Raw genomic sequence first — 16,922 nt, 5'->3', positions numbered from 1 at the left:
GATGGTGGATGCGCAGAGCAAAAGACGAACAGAATTCTCACGCGGATTTGAGCTAGCTAGACGTTGCTCACACACCTGGCTGTGTCTTTTTGCGGCGTTTGCCAAGGCAATAAAAATAGACGCCTCCCTATCTATTCGTAATTGAGTACTTTTATCCATGTAATAAGAATACGATTTCGGTGCAGTATATTTACAGAACGTTCGTGTTGCGTACTGTATTGAGTAAATCGAGCTCCACTTAATACGCAAAGGTCTCCATGAGACACACGAATGAAGACTAATAGCGCCTCAGGCCATGTGGGTGCTACTTTACATTCGCAGATAAATCACGCAGGTGCGCGATCCAATGCCAGAGCACATGGCGCAAGAGCACTATGGCAAACGGTGATTGCGACGAAGTTGACGGAAGAAACGTTCAACTTCAGTCGAAGCCTTCAATCACACTTACGAGAGTACAGCAAACACATAAAAGAACTTCGCGCATGCATGGCACCAGAACCTCGCGGGTCGGATGAATTCCGAGAAATTTCGCAGGATGATGAAAGTAAATACATGGATGCCCGAGAGAATGCATTATATAAAAAAGTTAGAAAAAAATGATGAATGATACACGAAAAGGCAAGTATATGATGAATAGTACAGCAATTGCAGGTTACAAGAAAGAAATAAAGATTATTGATCAGCACCAGGTGGCCTCCTGACAGGAGTGTTTGCACGAGCTGCTGGTTCTGCTGGTTTGAGGCGTTTTGCAAGAGAATCCTCAGTCGCTGCAGCTGGTTCTTCGCGAGGCCTCTTCGCTGCGCCCATAATAGATACTCCCCCGCTGATTGGTGCAGAAGGTTGGGGTTTTACAGGTGCGGTTCGTAACGGTGCTCCACGGCCTGCTCCAAGAGGAGGGCCTCCTCTTCCCATGCCACGAATGGGTCCTCCTCTTCCGCCTAAAGCACCTGACATAGCAGGGTTCGGAGGTCGTCTTGGAAGGTTGGCAGCGTTGGCATTGGCAGGAGGATTAGGCGCAGTAGCAGCAGGTCCCACGGGCGTTGGTCGAGCCTGAGGAGCATTAGGAGGGGCCTGGGTAGCTGGGGCTGTCGTAGTAGCAGCCGAAGTCGACGCCGTGGGTGCGGTAGGTACCGTTTGAGTCGCTTGAGCGCCAGCGGGGGGTGGGGCAGCAGGAGATGTGGCGATGATCTGCGGTAAAACAATTCCAGCAGCTTGCCATTCTTGAATTTGCGCTTCAAGATCTTTGACTCTCTTCTGCGCTCTCACTAATTGAGAGTCCTTGAGTTTCCCTTTGGTTGCCGCCTCCATGCGTCCACGATCAACAGCGGAAGCGATTTCCGCGGCATGTTGAGCCTCAAGTTCTTTTTTGTACTGAGCAAGAGCAGCATCTATCGCCGCCTGTTGGTCTTTGGGATCGGTAGGAGCAGACTGGGGCGGTGGTTGTGACTGGAGAGCTTCCTTCACAGCAGAATCAATCCGAGCTTTCATTTCTGCTTCATGCTTGACTTTAAGCTGATCTTCCAGCGCTTTCAATTCATCGGCATGGCGTTTCTTTAGCTCTTCTTGAACAGAAGATTCTGTACCGCTGGCTAAGTCAGCCTTTGCCTTTTCAACTTCAGAGACAAGAGCAGCTTGTTTCTCAGCGTCGGCAGCTTTAGTTTTCATAAGATCTTGAATACGAGCTTGGAATTTGTCCTAGGTTCGACCTTTAGTATTGTATAATGATGCTATTCATTGCGATAACTCACGTTCTGGAACTTAATGCTTCTGGTTTCATTGTTGGCTTTCTGCACTTCAGCATTGGCGGTCTATAACAATATATGATCAATTAGTTTTCCACTAATCCAAGAATGTAAAACGTACCTTGAGTTTTTCGATAGCTTCATCGCGAGCTTGAACAAGCTGAGCCTTTTCAGCTTCCCAGTTGGCCGCCGGAGTTTGAGCATCAGTAGATGTAAGCGTTTTGCTCTGCGCCTCTTTTTCGGCAAGCAGTCGATCGCGTTCCGCCTGCAGTGTTGTCTGAAAAGAACTTTCAGCCTATGAATAGTATGTGTAAATATATCGCACTTACAATGAGAGCATTCGCCTTTTGAAGTTCTTCGGTCTGAGCGGTTGATGTTGGAGCAGCCTCGGGTTTTGACGTCTTTAAAACATTGCATTCTTGTTCCAAAGAGGCCACCTTTGCTTCCAGCTGTCGTTTCTCTTCCGTTAATGCTGACTTCGCTTGGTTAAGTTCCCCAAGTTTTGCCCTGAACGCTTGCGTATTCTTGCTGGCACTGTCCCTGTGGGCACGTAGGTTCTGTTCTAATGCTTCAATCTAAAGGTTAAAGTATTAAATATGTTCTTGCGCCAATAAGATGATTACTTACCCTAGTGGACAAGGTTAAAATTTCTGCATCTTTCTCCTTGACCTTCTCGTCAGAGGAGGAAGAGGCTGACTTAAGCTGGGCGATCTCATCTTTAAGTGCCTGAACTTCAGAAGGGTCAATTCGGTCATACTTCGGTATGGTTAGTAAATACTATTAACGAAGTAAAGATCGCCAAATACCTTGCTGAGTAGCTGTGTATTTCTTTCTTGCCATCTCCTTGACTCCTGTTCAAGCCTTTGCATCTGCCCCCTCGTAATCTCGAGCTCGGCTTGCGCAGAACGCGCTTGCTCTTTGGCCGGTTCAAGCTCTTGTGAAAGTTGATTGAGCTTGGTTTCCAGGTCGCGGGCCTTCTTCGATGCACTTTCACACTCTGCTCTCAAAGTAGCATTGCTCTCACGAAGAATGTTGAGTTGGTTGATCCTTTCCACAAGTTCCGCGTGCTGTGCCGCCGAAGCAGTATTTTCAACTGCTCGCTCCCGTTCCTGTATAACATAAATCAGAAAGAATCTAAATGCAACATTAATCACAAGCAATTCCTTACCTCGGCAAGTGTTGCACGAGTCTCCTCCAAAGTCTGGGTGACACGATTAATCTGACTTTTGAGAACCTCATTCTCGCGTTTGCTCATCTCAAGTTGAAGATCGACTATGCCTTTCTCTTTACGAAGATATGTAAGGACAGACATCAACTCTGACACTTTTTTGTCAGTAACGGGGGTATCGCCTTCTGTTGTTTCGATAGGAGCATCAGCGGCTTGACGTATACGAGCCGCCTGTGCGCTGACAGATTCAAGGTGTTCATGCAATATCGTATTTTGCTGTGAAAGGTCCTGGCAGCTAATTATCAAGGTAAGTGGCATGAAAAATTATAATTTGGTAGAATAATCACCGGGCGTTCAAATCAGCAACTTCTTTATCTAAGGCATCCTTTTGTTGCCTCCAGCTATTCTCCGAGGATGCAAGTTTGGCCTTAGCAGTTTCGGCAGCAGTAATATGCTCGCGAACAGCGGCTTGACCCTTCGATACTTCTTTCTTGAGCCCTTCGATCGTTTTCATCGACTCTGCATGTGCAATGATCTCATGGGAATATCGCTCTTCAGCAGCCTGAAGTTCGGGCAAATTTAGACTTCAATGAGGAACAGATTCAACGGAAATCTACGCACTTTAGCTCGATCTTCGAGGTTTCGAAGTTCGTGCTCCCTGGAGTTTCGATCACTCTCCGAATGTTTCTCCGAAGTACTCATATCGACGATAGTGTCCTCTAATGTCTTCTTGTCATTGATCCATGAAGTTCGCTCAGCTTCAAACGATTTCTGAGCATCATTGAGTTGAGTCCTAATAGTAGCAAGTTCTTGAGTAGCTTGGTCCAATCTTTCTTGCAGAGCTTTAATTTCAGACTACATAAAATGAGTCTCACTGTTATAAAACAAGAAAAAACACTTACCTCTTGACGAGTGATTTGAGCTTCTGAGGATGCTTTATATTCGTCGAACGTTGAGTTCAGTGATGCCAAAGCGGCTTCACTTGCTTGGCTAATTTCTTGATACTGATCTCTGTGACTCCTAGCCGCTGCAAGGTCAACTTCAGTGACCTTCAAAGTTGCGCTGGAGTAAAAAAAAGTTAGTCTCGAAAACACAGGAAGGTGGTAAAAAAAATACCGAAGTTCTGCGACTTCCGTCTCAAGCTGTTGCTCACGACTGGCATCTTGGTCCACAGGTTGGGCGGCACCTGCTGCACTAGGTCGGCGCTCGTATACAGCAAGTTTTTCTTCATTTCCTTTGAGTTGTTTGGCCAAATCTTCTACCTTTTCTTCAAGATGCTTGCGGCTTGTCTGTGCTTCTACAAGACTTTCCCGGGTAGTTGAGCATTCCTGGGACTACAAAACATTCAAAAAAATTTCCAGAATTATTGAAGAGTTTAAACAAACCTTTTTCTCAAGGCGATTCTGAAGCTCTTTGAGCTCAAGATCTTTCTGAAGTGTCAAATGGCGGAGTGAATCACGTTCTTGTACAACCTGTGCACGAAGGTCTTGACTGGACAAAATAAGATTGTCAACTTAAGAAGCACGCACTGACGAAAAAAAAACTTACGTCTGACTTTCTAATAGCTGCAATTGGCCTTCAAGACGGCGACGATCATTTTCACCAGACCTTTCCAAGTCGTTGTGCATCTTTTGGACATTGCTCATGAGATCGGATAGGTGCGATCGTTCCATAGCAAGCGAGCGGTTCTCCTCAATGAGTCTGCCTTGAACGCTCTGGAACAAATGTAAGATCCGTATATGTGAATGAGAAGAACCAGAAACGTACCTCCCATATTTTTTTCTCTGCGCGAAGATTAGCACACTCATTACGGAATTGTTCCAAGCTACCGAGGGCGTCTTGAAGCTCCTCCGAGAGACGGTTGCATTCAATGTCAAACCGAATATTTTGTTCATGCAATTGAGAATTTCTCTTGCCAAGATCGTTGATTTCGCGGTTGTGAACCTCGAATTGTTCCTCGGCATTGCGAAGACGACCTGAGGACAGCGTCAGTAAAATAAATAACTAAACGCAAAACGCAAAACTTCACTTGAAATGTATTCGATCTTTGCATTGGCTTTAGCGAGAGAAGCCCCCAAAGAGTTTACTTCACGCTGCGAATTGGCGAGCTGGTCACGCAGGCGTCCAGAATCGACGTCAGTTTCAGTTTTGTATGCCTCGAACTGGCTCTGGATTTCTTGCAGCTCTTTTGCAAGTTCGGTCTCAGGGGGATGCGAACTATCGCCGTTGGTGATGGCCAGAGTGCTCGAACCCGTCATTTTCTCTTGCCTAGCAAGCATAGCTTTAAGGGTATCTCGTTCCTTGACGTAGGCTTGGATAATTCCTTCACTGCTCTGCTTTTGCCGTTCCAATTGAGCAGCTAAGTCTTGCATAGCTTCATGGGCTTCGCGAATGGCTTCTGCCTGTTCCTTCTCCATGGCCTCACGATAATCCCTTTCCTCGCTTTCCAATTTCTCTCCCAAATCCCTCACAATCCGTAAGAGACGCTGATTTTGCGTCTGTAATTGGGATATAGATCGGAAGACCACAAGGTTTTCCGTAATGAGCGTCTGGGTATCAGATTCACTAGAAGGAGGAAGATTTTCAATGTAGTCGTCTGGAGGTATCGTAGGGTCGTCGCGACGCGTAAGTTCACGAGTAAGAGCCTGGACTTGTCGACCGAGATCTTCAAGTTGCTTTTCAAACAACTGGTTTTCGCGGGTGAGCTTGTTCAATTTCTGGGTCTGCTCCTGGGCAAGATTTGCCTGCGAGTCCCGGTCTGCAATTGCCTGAGAAAGTTGAGATCCCAATTGTGATGCTTCGACCTGGAGGCGTTCGTATTCAATGCGTTGTTGAGAAAGGATAGGTGCCTGTTACAATGCATTAGTTTGAATTTTTCAGTTCAATAACTCGTTTGCACTCACCCGCTCCTCTATCTGAGCAAGAACTGCAGACAGTGTACGATCCATGTGGTCATTTTCAGCACACTTCTTTGCATATTCTTCTTGTAGACGCACATAGTCGGCGTAGACTTCAGTGAAAGTCTTTCCGCTACGCTGTGACCTGCTGGCCATGGCCACTGTAGGACTGAGACCCATGATGCCGTCAATGCTCATGTCTGCGGTCCCAGGTGTTCTGAAAGGCGGGGAAGGGACAGTTCTGCCAGGAGTAGGTAGCTCTCCTCGACCAATTCTCTCCAAAACGCCTTCCAGTTCTTCAAGTCGTTTCTCAGCTTCCTCTCGGCGCCTCTTTTCCCTTTCAATCTCTTCCCTAAGCTTGAATTCTCGCTTCTCGGCCTTTTCACCAACTGTCGCCCATTCGCGCTCAATGCTTTCTACGATGTCTTTCGCCTGTTTTTCCCGTTCCTCCATCATCGATACAAGGCGTTTTAGTCCATCGGCCTCATTGGAATATCGGGCTTCTTGTTCAGCCAACTGCCCTGTCAATGTTTGGACCTTATTTAATGCCTGCGAAAGTTGGTGTCCCTGACTAGTATGCGAAGATTGTAGTGCCTTAAACGACGCTTCCAAAGACGATTGGGATTGAGTAGCAGAGTCATACGAGGCTTGGAGTGTCGCGATTTCTGCGTGTTTAGATCGTCTGTACTTAGCAAATTCCTCGGATTTGGCAGTCAGTTCATTGTTAGCTCGTTCGGCTTCTGCTTGCGCCAGTTGAAGCTGCTGGGTGAGGGAATCGATCTTGAACTACAGAAGTATTAGCAATGGGATGCAATATACGTATGCGCGAAAATACCTTAGTCGCTGTCTCCGTAGACCGCAATTCGCGAACTTGCCCCTCCAAAAACTGATGTTCTTGCCGCGCTTCCTTGAGATTAGCTCGAAGAGCTTGTATCTCCTCTGGACAAAGTCAGCTAAAAGCAAGTTAAGTCGTGTTGACGTACGCACCATCTCTTTGCGAACCTTCGTCCTTCAAGCGGCTGATCACTCCCACTAATTCGCGTTTCTCTCTCTCAGTATCGTCTACTCGTCGTTTGAGATTTTCAACCTCGGTTGAGGATGATGATTGAGAGGTAGACAATCTGGTCAGTTGGCTTTCCAATTCCATCTTTTCCTCAGCTAGGGAATGAATGGATTGGCGGTGAGTAATGGTGGGCACGTCTGACTGTTGACATTACATACCCAGCTTAGAACGCTCCGCCTGGGACTTCTCAAGTTCCTCCTGAATCTTTTCGACTGTCGACTCCAAGTCTTTACTGGAACTCTCCTTGTCTTGCAAGGCCTGATCCAATTCAACATCCTTCCTCTCCAAGTCAGCTTTAACTTCATCGCGCTCCCGTTCGGTGGCATCGAGGTTGACAGCTTGTGTGATGAGCGCGCGGTATAGATTTACAACATCTTCAGTCGACAAGGCAGTCAAATTGACGTCAGGCAATAAATCTGTCAGAGTATCTTCGTCCACATCATCTGGAAGTACGATGTGAAGCGTTTGGGGTGCTTCTGGGCCATCGCTACTCTGTTCAGCAGCCGCAGCCTTCGATTTCCTTCGCGTTTTCATCATGGCGAAGGTCGTTCAGCGTCCGTCGCGGGGGAGTATAGAGGTATAGAAGCTTGTATTAGCAATAAGGATAGATTAGTTGGTTGGTAGATTCAGGTCCAAGTGAAAGAGAACATCCTACAAAATATTGCCTTCAAACGCCTTGAGACTCGCGAACAAGGAAGAAGAGTATAACGACAGATATTGAATGAAAGAAAATATGGTTAGTGTGGTCTCCGTCGTTAATGTTACAGAGTATGTGTCTGTTCTCGGTAATATGGTTGGCCGGTCGCGCTGGGGGAGGAACAGCGAGGACGAAGCTAGGAGATGAATGAGAATTCCCCAATGACTGAATTCCGGCAGCGCACAATGGGCTCGCGAGCACGTGCCTGGTTACGTAACGTGGCATTGTCCTTGAACCTTATTTTCCAAAACCTCTTTCTTCGTCAACACAACTTGCAATCTTTGGGTGAGTCCGAAATCGAGCTATTTCTTTACTAAATTTCTGTTCTAAACATTTAACAGTCACCGCTGACTCATATCTGCATTCAAAATGAGCTACGTCGCCAAAGGAGAAAAAGAATACGACGCTACAGGTGCCCCAGTCCCTGGAGCCAAAATTCACAAAATCCGTATCACCCTCACGAGCAGCAACGTAAAGAACCTTGAGAAGTGTACATTGTCTTTTCTATGCTGTTTTTGTGCTGTTGTGCTGATCTTTTTTGTAGTCTCTACTGACCTCATTAACCGTGCTAAGGACAAGCAGCTTCGCGTCAAGGGTCCCGTCCGTCTCCCCACCAAGGTCCTCAAGATCACAACCCGCAAAACCGTGAGCCTGAATTTCACTGTATCTTGTCAATATATGTCATCTGATTCGTTCGAATGCAGCCTTGCGGTGAGGGCTCCAAGACCTGGGATCGTTATGAATTGAAGATCCACAAGCGCCTCATCGACTTGCACTCCTCCAGCGAGATCGTCAAGCAGATTGTATGCGTTCACTTAGCTTCTCTTTTTCTATTGTATTCTCAATATTTTTATCACAGACCAGCATCAGCTTGGAGCCCGGTGTCGAGGTCGAGGTCACCATCTCTGCCTAAGAGATGTTGTATATCGCCCTCACTGCTCTTCCTACCACTTGTATATCGTTAATTCGTTCTGCAGTGGCAATCAATCTTGTTATAAAGCAATTTTAGGCTCTCAGTTTTCACTCAGCAGTTTCGAGTAGCATGAGGTATGACGTGAGGAACTTTGTGTGTTGTTTTCAAGTTTGAACCTGGATAATGAGGAAATTACTCTATTTACTGTGTAGCATGTATCTTGAGTTTCTGCTTGAAGAGAGCAGAGAGACTCGGGTGACCGTGATCTGGAGAGCGGGGGACGCAAAACAGAGGTCAGCGGTGATGAAGTCGAGCGAGTTTCGAGCAGTAAAAGCTTACCTGGAGAGCGGGGGACGCAAAAGTGCGAGAACCAGATTCTCCAGGCGGTCTTTTATGCTGAGGTGCGTCGAGATGCACTTCTTGTTGCAGAGACAAGACGTGTCGGAGAAAAGGCTGCAAAGCATGCGAGCGCGGTTCTCCTGTTCAGACAAAGCTCAAACATTCATGTCGGGTGGTACATGTTGGGTCGACAACTGGGGGGAGCCCACCCTTGAATGTTGGTGTTTGTTGAACTGGAAGCGGTCAGAGAGGTGAGGCTCCCTGAAACGAGCGGGTCTTCGGCGTGATTAGACTTGTGTAAATAAACATTATCTAAACTCGACTAATCACGCTTTCAGATGTTCTCAAGCACGGTCACCCGATGTTGTGTAGATGGTGCACGACGCCCGCCCTGTGATCAGCAGCGGCGTCTGCAAAAAGAAAAGAGATGTATTTGCGCAGTTTGTACTCTAAAAAATGTGTAACGACTGCGGGAGGTACAAAAAAGCGGGACAAAAGAGTAGCACGCGTGAAGGGACAGTGTGTACTAAGAAACGCATGCAAATCTGGGGTACGTCAGGGCGCCAGGAATAGAGAGCGTAGCAATTCGTACTCGGAGTAGCCTAGGCGACGCATTTCGTAGAATAGGTCATAAAAGAACTGGCGAATGAAACGACCGCGCCAACCCCACTCTGAGTGGCACGATAACACGGAATCGAATAGGTAAACCAATAGCTCCATGTCAGGCATGTCCCTAAATTGCTCCTCTAGTTCTTCGCGTAGTACGAGGAGTTCGCCCGCTGTTGGTGTGCGCTGCCCGTAACGGTGTATGACGGAATTGTTGGGTGTAGGTAAATCGTAGCTGAACGCGGGAGATGCCCGAACGGATGTGGGACGTGGTGAGCACTTGGGCATCCGGGTGTCTTGAGAGACACTGTAAGCGCTAGCGGGCAAAGCCATGATTGTTTGAGAGAGGTGGTGACTGTAGGGATGGATGGTAGGTAGAGAGCAGAGAGACTCGGGTGACCGTGATCTGGAGAGCGGGGGACGCAAAACAGAGGTCAGCGGTGATGAAGTCGAGCGAGTTTCGAGCAGTAAAAGCTTACCTGGAGAGCGGGGGACGCAAAAGTGCGAGAACCAGATTCTCCAGGCGGTCTTTTATGCTGAGGTGCGTCGAGATGCACTTCTTGTTGCAGAGACAAGACGTGTCGGAGAAAAGGCTGCAAAGCATGCGAGCGCGGTTCTCCTGTTCAGACAAAGCTCAAACATTCATGTCGGGTGGTACATGTTGGGTCGACAACTGGGGGGAGCCCACCCTTGAATGTTGGTGTTTGTTGAACTGGAAGCGGTCAGAGAGGTGAGGCTCCCTGAAACGAGCGGGTCTTCGGCGTGATTAGACTTGTGTAAATAAACATTATCTAAACTCGACTAATCACGCTTTCAGATGTTCTCAAGCACGGTCACCCGATGTTGTGTAGATGGTGCACGACGCCCGCCCTGTGATCAGCAGCGGCGTCTGCAAAAAGAAAAGAGATGTATTTGCGCAGTTTGTACTCTAAAAAATGTGTAACGACTGCGGGAGGTACAAAAAAGCGGTAAGGAGGTATGATGGTTGAAGAAAAGATTTGAAGGTGGCATGAAAGCATAAATTTGAGAAACACACGGAAACGCGCGACACAGTACATCCGACGACATCTAACGTTGAGGGATGCCTGAGGTCGGTGATAACAGCGAAAACCAGGGAAGTTATGAGACAATAAGCAGACAACAGCGGACGTACGGAGACACGCCCTGGGGAAAGGGTGCAGGAAAGGGGAGTCAAGAAGGACAGAAAAAACAAGCATCTATGGGGTGGTGCGAGGGTCAACGGAGGTGTAGAGAAGTGCCGCCAACAGGGCGGGGTGTTCTCGGATGTAGGTTTGGAAGGTGTCAGACTTCCAACGGCCCATCGCCTGGATGATATGGGAAGGGACACGGCGCAATGCCAGGTAGGTGGCGCCGCCGGGGCGAAACGAGTGTCCTGAGATTCCGAGGCCTGGGAAGGATGACTTGAGCAAGGATGTCATCCAACGACGAGTTGGGACTGAGCCGTCGCTACGGAGCCATAACTCGGGTTTCAAAGGGAAAGCATTGTCACGGCGTGCGAGGTATAACTGCAGAGCCAGAAGGGCTTCCTGTCCTGCGTTAGAGGCGTGAATCACCACCTTATTTCCCTCGTAAAGGCGATCTGCCTTGTGCGAAGGTAGCAAGAAGGAGAAGGAGGATGGCGTAGATTCCACTGTGGCGCGGCGGGTAACCTTACGGTAGTCACGCAGGTGGTGAGAGTCCGGCCACACGCACTCACCCATGCGCAGGAGACCGTTGAATGCGGCGGTGCAAATGGCCAGGAAGAGCAGCGTGTCGTAGTCATTGGAGTGAATGAGGCGAGAGTGGAGGCTTAGCATCTGTTCTGAGGAAACAGCCGTCTGGCGTGTGGTGGGGACAGAACGGAGTTTGATGCAGCCTGTGAGGGTACGGCGAACGAGTTGTGACTGACGGGTTGAGCGGATGGATGGGTAAAAAGCCTCCAGCTGGCTGCAGATGCCGGAAAGGTAGGCAGCCACGGAAGAGGGTTTGATGTGGTGGGACATAAACACGATGAAAAAACTGAGAGTATCAGCGGTAGGTTCGATAGGGAAAGCGTGGAGGTTGCAAAAAGCGATGTAAGAGTGGAGGGCGGAAGAGTAGGCGGCAATGGAGGAGGGCTCGAGCGCAAATCCAAGAGCTATAGCTTGTTCATGGTGTAAGCGCTCGAGCGACCAGGCAATCCTTGCGGGTTGCCTGGGGCGGGACAGTGGGGCCATCAAAGATCTGCCCCCAGCATCAACTGTGGGGGTAAAAAATTCCGAATCAGGAGATTGGGACGGAAGGAGAGGGCAACTTGATTGTCGAAGCGTGAAATGGAGTCTGCAACTGTGTTCTGACCGCCTGCGATATGCACCACTCGCAGCTGGCAGTTGAAACGTAGCATGAGGTCGGCGGCAGTGAGGACAATGGGGTTGTAGTCCGGAGTGGCGCGAAGTGTGCTGAAAAGATTTACGGTGTTGGTATTGTCGCAGTAGATGACGACGCGCTTGGGTGGGGGAGAACAGGAGGAGAGGATCCAAGCAAATGCGGAGAGGACAGTGTAAGCCTCCCAGTAGAAGATTGGGTGTGAGGCGGACACGATGCGATATTGGAAACCGTAGTCATGACATGGAGACCAGAAGCCCATCCCGAACAGACAAGCGTCCGTCAGAAGGATGTAGTCGGCCTCAGCCAGGTCCCAGTCCAAGGACTCCAGGAACAGCACGCCATTGCATGTCTCAAGGTGGTTTGCCGCCCAGATGAGTTCCTGGCAGACGCGCTTATTGACGTAGATTTCGGCAGAGGAAATGTGCTTGCCTGCCATCTTTGCGTAAACGCTAGACAGGCAGGGGCGTAGGAGGGGATAGGTGTTTAACGCCCAGTTGATCCACCCTGCGATTGCTTGGTAATCAGCTAGTGTTGGACGGCGACCCATCACGGCAAACTCGCGGATCGCATGAATGAGGTTGAGGAGGGAGTCGAGGGGCATGGTGATTGTCATGGCCACGGTGTCGACGTAAAACCCGATGATAGTCAGGGCTGTGCCGGAGAGCTGTTTGTCTTCGGCATGCGGAACGCCCAGCTCGTCCCAGAGCATGAGGAGTCGGGCTTGAGGTTCGGGCAGAATCTTATTGTACGGGGCGTACCAAAGAGTGTTGCCAGCTAGGGTGACTGAGAAAACGTCGTCGACGTAACCAAAGAGATCAGGGATGAGCAAGATCGAGGTAGCGATCCACAAGATGAGGCTGCTGGCGCCCTGACGTACCCCAGATTTGCATGCGTTTCTTAGTACACACTGTCCCGATCACGGTCACCCGAGTCTCTCTGCTCTCTACTTTAACTCGTATCGTGTCTATACTCGCATCCTCGTTCTCGCGAACCGGCCATCCTCGAACTTGTCATTCTTTTGTACTCTTATGAGTGACCTTTCGGAGCACGAAGCCACACCCGAACAACGTCTAACCCCCTCCTTCGTTCTATCGGAAGAAACTTCGGCGGAGTGCGATAAGCACGTCGAGAATTACAAGAACGGTTCAGTTGAGAAGGCAGACACGCTCATTCTTATTCAGTCGACCCTCGCCAATGTTTATCCCGACGACCATTCGCAACACGTTATCGAAGCCATACATTCTTATCTAGCGATACTTGACAACTTCGATGGATTACGCAAAGACGCATTACGACGAGGCGGAGGAGCTACTAAGTCAAGTGCAGGAAGTATCGAAGGAGAATCGGAGGAAGAGGGAGACGATGAACCGGAATCATCTCATACCATCGAGACCCCTATCGACTGCGCGTCCAAGCGGGCGAGATCTCCTGTTGAGGATTTCTTCGCCGACCAGGAGCTACCGCCGCGAAAACGACACGTTGAGGGAGGCACGTTTCCGTGGGAGATCCAGGAGGCGCTCACACCTTCCAACCTTTCCCCCGAACTACTCCAGACCCAGGCCATACTCGCTACCATCGCGAAGGACTACAAGGCTGCCGAGGCGTCGCTCCTTAACTCCGCGAAGAGACCTGGGCTCACCGTTGAGCAGTGGAAACGAATATTACTTTCGAAATGCGCGGACTTCGACGCGATATTCAGCTCCCTGTACACAGTCACCATCGACGAGGAGAGGAAGGAGAAGATCGGTTCCCTTGAGGTCGTTGTCGGAGCGGCCACACCATCAAAGTCAGTCCGCGAACACTCTGATTGGACAATCGCGTGGAACCAATACGCGAGAGCGGTACTGTTCGTGTTCCCCCACAGACACCGCGAGCTCAGCGCATACGGAGATTTCATCCTTCAACTGTTTCGTTCAACCCCCTCTTACCTCCACGAGAACGTCATCAACTACGACAAAGCGGTCCGACTTAGAGCCTCAAACCGACGGGACCTGCTCCTCGACGACCACGCCAGCTACACGGACCTCGGCGTCCTCTGGCTTCAACACGGAGGTGCTCACAGCTCTGCGACCGCGAAGAATTCCAGGGAAAGCAGGTCGCGCTCAGTTGGTGCCCCAGGTTCGCACACCTCTAGGGCAAGACGAGAGGCATGTCGTCGCTACAACGCCGGAAACTGTCCCAACACACAGGCAACATGCAACTACGCCCACATCTGTAGCGCCTGTAGGACAACAGGACATGTGGCCGACAAGTGTACCCGCAAATGATGTACGACGTTTCGTCACCAATCCCTTCGCCCCTGTGTATCGTTTCTCGCACCTTTCTTCGCGCCCTCTTTTCTTACGCTCACTCTATTGGTCCGAGGATAACACTTCTGCACATGTTTCTCTTGCCCGTTTCACCGAGACTGCCCAACCTCTGCCCCCTGTCCCCATCAACGAACTTAGGAATAGCGTTGCTCTCGACACTATTGCGTGTTATGGTCATTTTTTCAACATCACCACGCCCATTAATGCTGTCCGTCTGCACGCCTACCTCTTGCAACACCCGAATCCCGACTACGTGAATTCTGTCATCGATGGCATCCAGAATGGGTTCTGGCCGTGGGCCGACACGGCTCGCACCCACTGTCAGGGTTTCTCCAGTTTCCCCTCTTTATCTTCACAGAATTATCTTATCCTTTCATTATCTTATCAATTATCTGATTAGATAGTTTATTTCTTTCATCACAGCCTTCTTGCTCCACTTCTTTCTAGTAAATTCTATATCATTCCTAGTCTTACTCATCCTTTTTCTATATGATGTCACTTTTATTCTTTAACCTTCCTTTATGATGTAATGTAGAGAATATTCTAGCATAGCTGTAGAGTATAAATACTGGACTTGTAGGTAGCTGTAGCTTCAGCTTCAATCTCTTAGGATATCCACTATCATTGGTGTGATCTCTTAGAACCATTGAATCTCTCTCACTCTCTTATTCTCTCTTTGCTCTCTTACTCTCCCTCTGCTCTCTCTCTTTCTCTCTTGCTTAATCTTTGTTGGTGGCCTTGTCACACTGATTATAGTGTTGCCCTGACAGAAGATTGAAGCTCTCTCAAGACAACTCCACCATCTCTCTTTCAACACCAAACTCTTCACCTCTTCAACCTCTTCAACACCATTACCTCAACCTTCTTCCTCCACTTCCAACCCACCAACCTCTTCATCAACCTCTTCACCAATCTTCTTACCAATCTCTACATCTCCACCAATCTTCAACATCCTCCTCAAGACCTTTCCTCAAGACCTTTGGCTCATCATCTTTCCTACTCTCTGTTGTGTGCTGTGTGTGAACTTAGTAGATAGGGATACCAACTGTTGGGGCAGACACAGTCCTACTAGTGTTCTGTTTTTGGTGGTCTAGGAAATATCCAGTAACCCTGTGATCCTAGGTTTAGAGCCCTGAGTGGTGTGACAACTGGGTATCCAGTAGATAGATATTTTTTTAGAATACTTAGTATAGTTTCAAGGGCACTTTCAGTAGATAGCTTCTCCCACACACACATCAGAGAGCCTACCTACCCCTACCCATGGACATGGACCCCTCCCAATTGCCTCCCACCACTCCTTCTGTGGAAGAGCTCATGCATCAGGTCCAGCTCCTTACCCAAGAGTTGAATTTTCTTAGACAGCAGCAGCAGTCATTATCCACTCCACCACACCCTCAGCAACCAGTCAGTCAGTCACCATCACCACCACCACCACCACCACCTGCTGCTCTAGATATTCACTCTTTCCCTACCCCTCATGTTGCCCCTTCCTGTTCACACTCTGCCATTAAAGTCTCACCTCCAGATCCATTTGATGGTTCTATGGAGAAGGCAGAAAACTTCCTCAGTCAGCTTAAATTATATTTCTATGGGAAAGGGATTACAGATGACTTTCAGAAAGTTATTTGTGCTCTATCTCATATGAAAGGAGGTACTGCTGGGAAGTGGGCATATGAGAAGACTAAAGTAATAGACAATGCTCAGTCCCAAGAAGGTCTTTGGGCTGACTTTGTTTATGAATTTAGGGAAGTGTTTGCAGATCCAGACCCCTCCAACACAGCTAAGCATAAAATGCACATGCTCAAGCAAGGCAGACAGACTGCTGATGAGTATGTTGCTAGCTTCAGGGCTCTGATCTCAGATACTGGGTATAATGATGCTGCTTTGGTAGACCAATTCAAGGCTGGGCTTAATGAAAATCTCAGGAATGCAGTCTACTATGTTCCTGACATGCCCAAAACCTTGGATGGATGGATTAAATGGAGTACTAGGCTAGATAGGCAGTGGAGACAGAGTGAGGCCTTTACCAAGTCTCTTTCCTCCTCCTCTTCTTCTCCCTTCCTTAAAGCCCCAACTCCCAAGGCTGTTCCTAAGCCTACTCCAAATCCTCCAGTCTTTTCCAACAGCAGCTCAAGGACCTTTGGTGCTCAGGCAAAGCAACCAGATGTAGTTCCCATGGAGGTTGACTCTGGATGGAAGTCAGTCAGGCCAATTGTTTGCTTCAAGTGCAGAAAGCCTGGTCATAAGGCTGTAAACTGCAGGTCATCAGTTAACATCAATGCTATGACCCATGAAGAACTGGCTGACTACTTTGGGAAATTAATCTTGGAAGGCAAGGAGCAGAAAGATGAGGAAAAGAAAAATTTTTAGAAGCACCATTGGTGAAAGACATGTCCCAATGGAATAGATTTAATGTACTAGAAAATGAAATTGACAGACTTGATCCTCAGTCTTCAGATTCTGGTGCAGAAATCATGTCTTCTTCTTCCTCTCTTTCTACCTTCCCTGAAAAGATCTACATCCTCAACCATAATCCTAAAACCTCTACCCATTTGTCTGTCATCTTAAAGACAATGGACACAGAGAAAAGGTTATCTGTTGATGCTTTGCTTGATTCTGGAGCTACTGGCCTCTTTCTGCATTCTGGTTTGTGAAGTATCATAATCTCAACACAAGGAAACTTCCTAGAGCCATTCCAGTCTATAATGTTGATGGTACCCTCAACAAGAGTGGCTCTATCCATGAGGAAGTAGACTTAATTATGGTACACAAAAACCATACAGAAAGGGCCACCTTTGCTGTTTGTGACTTGGGAGACAAA

At 48.5% G+C, this 16,922-nt stretch overlaps 3 protein-coding genes across 3 annotated transcripts; 1 reads left to right on the top strand and 2 right to left on the bottom strand.

Annotated features, from left to right (window-relative positions):
* Positions 1 to 672: 672 nt before the first annotated feature.
* Positions 673 to 7,407, bottom strand: JR316_0007232 (Protein MLP1-like protein; the record flags this gene model as incomplete). Its single annotated transcript, XM_047892975.1, has 19 exons — positions 673 to 1,695; positions 1,749 to 1,808; positions 1,864 to 2,019; positions 2,072 to 2,317; positions 2,370 to 2,498; positions 2,549 to 2,851; positions 2,911 to 3,205; positions 3,258 to 3,472; positions 3,532 to 3,765; positions 3,813 to 3,972; positions 4,027 to 4,244; positions 4,296 to 4,401; positions 4,459 to 4,625; positions 4,678 to 4,886; positions 4,940 to 5,759; positions 5,814 to 6,593; positions 6,643 to 6,746; positions 6,795 to 6,965; positions 7,029 to 7,407. 19 exons carry the CDS (start codon positions 7,405 to 7,407, stop codon positions 673 to 675), a joined length of 5,775 nt encoding a protein of 1,924 aa, XP_047748257.1.
* A 529-nt stretch (positions 7,408 to 7,936) lies between these two features.
* On the top strand, positions 7,937 to 8,480 carry JR316_0007231 (40S ribosomal protein S20; the record flags this gene model as incomplete). The annotated part of the gene is made up of 4 exons (XM_047892974.1): positions 7,937 to 8,057; positions 8,112 to 8,212; positions 8,272 to 8,370; positions 8,427 to 8,480. The coding sequence occupies 4 exons, from the start codon at positions 7,937 to 7,939 to the stop codon at positions 8,478 to 8,480; spliced, it is 375 nt and encodes a 124-aa protein (XP_047748256.1).
* An 894-nt stretch (positions 8,481 to 9,374) lies between these two features.
* JR316_0007230 (uncharacterized protein) lies at positions 9,375 to 9,758 on the bottom strand (the record flags this gene model as incomplete). Its single annotated transcript, XM_047892973.1, has 1 exon — positions 9,375 to 9,758. The coding sequence occupies one exon, from the start codon at positions 9,756 to 9,758 to the stop codon at positions 9,375 to 9,377; it is 384 nt and encodes a 127-aa protein (XP_047748255.1).
* Positions 9,759 to 16,922: the final 7,164 nt, after the last annotated feature.

This window comes from Psilocybe cubensis, chromosome 6 (genome assembly GCF_017499595.1).
Source record: "Psilocybe cubensis strain MGC-MH-2018 chromosome 6, whole genome shotgun sequence".
Lineage (NCBI taxonomy): Eukaryota > Fungi > Basidiomycota > Agaricomycetes > Agaricales > Agrocybaceae > Psilocybe > Psilocybe cubensis.
The sequence above is the reverse complement of the archived record's forward strand: the minus strand, read 5'-3'. Positions and strand labels throughout refer to the sequence as shown.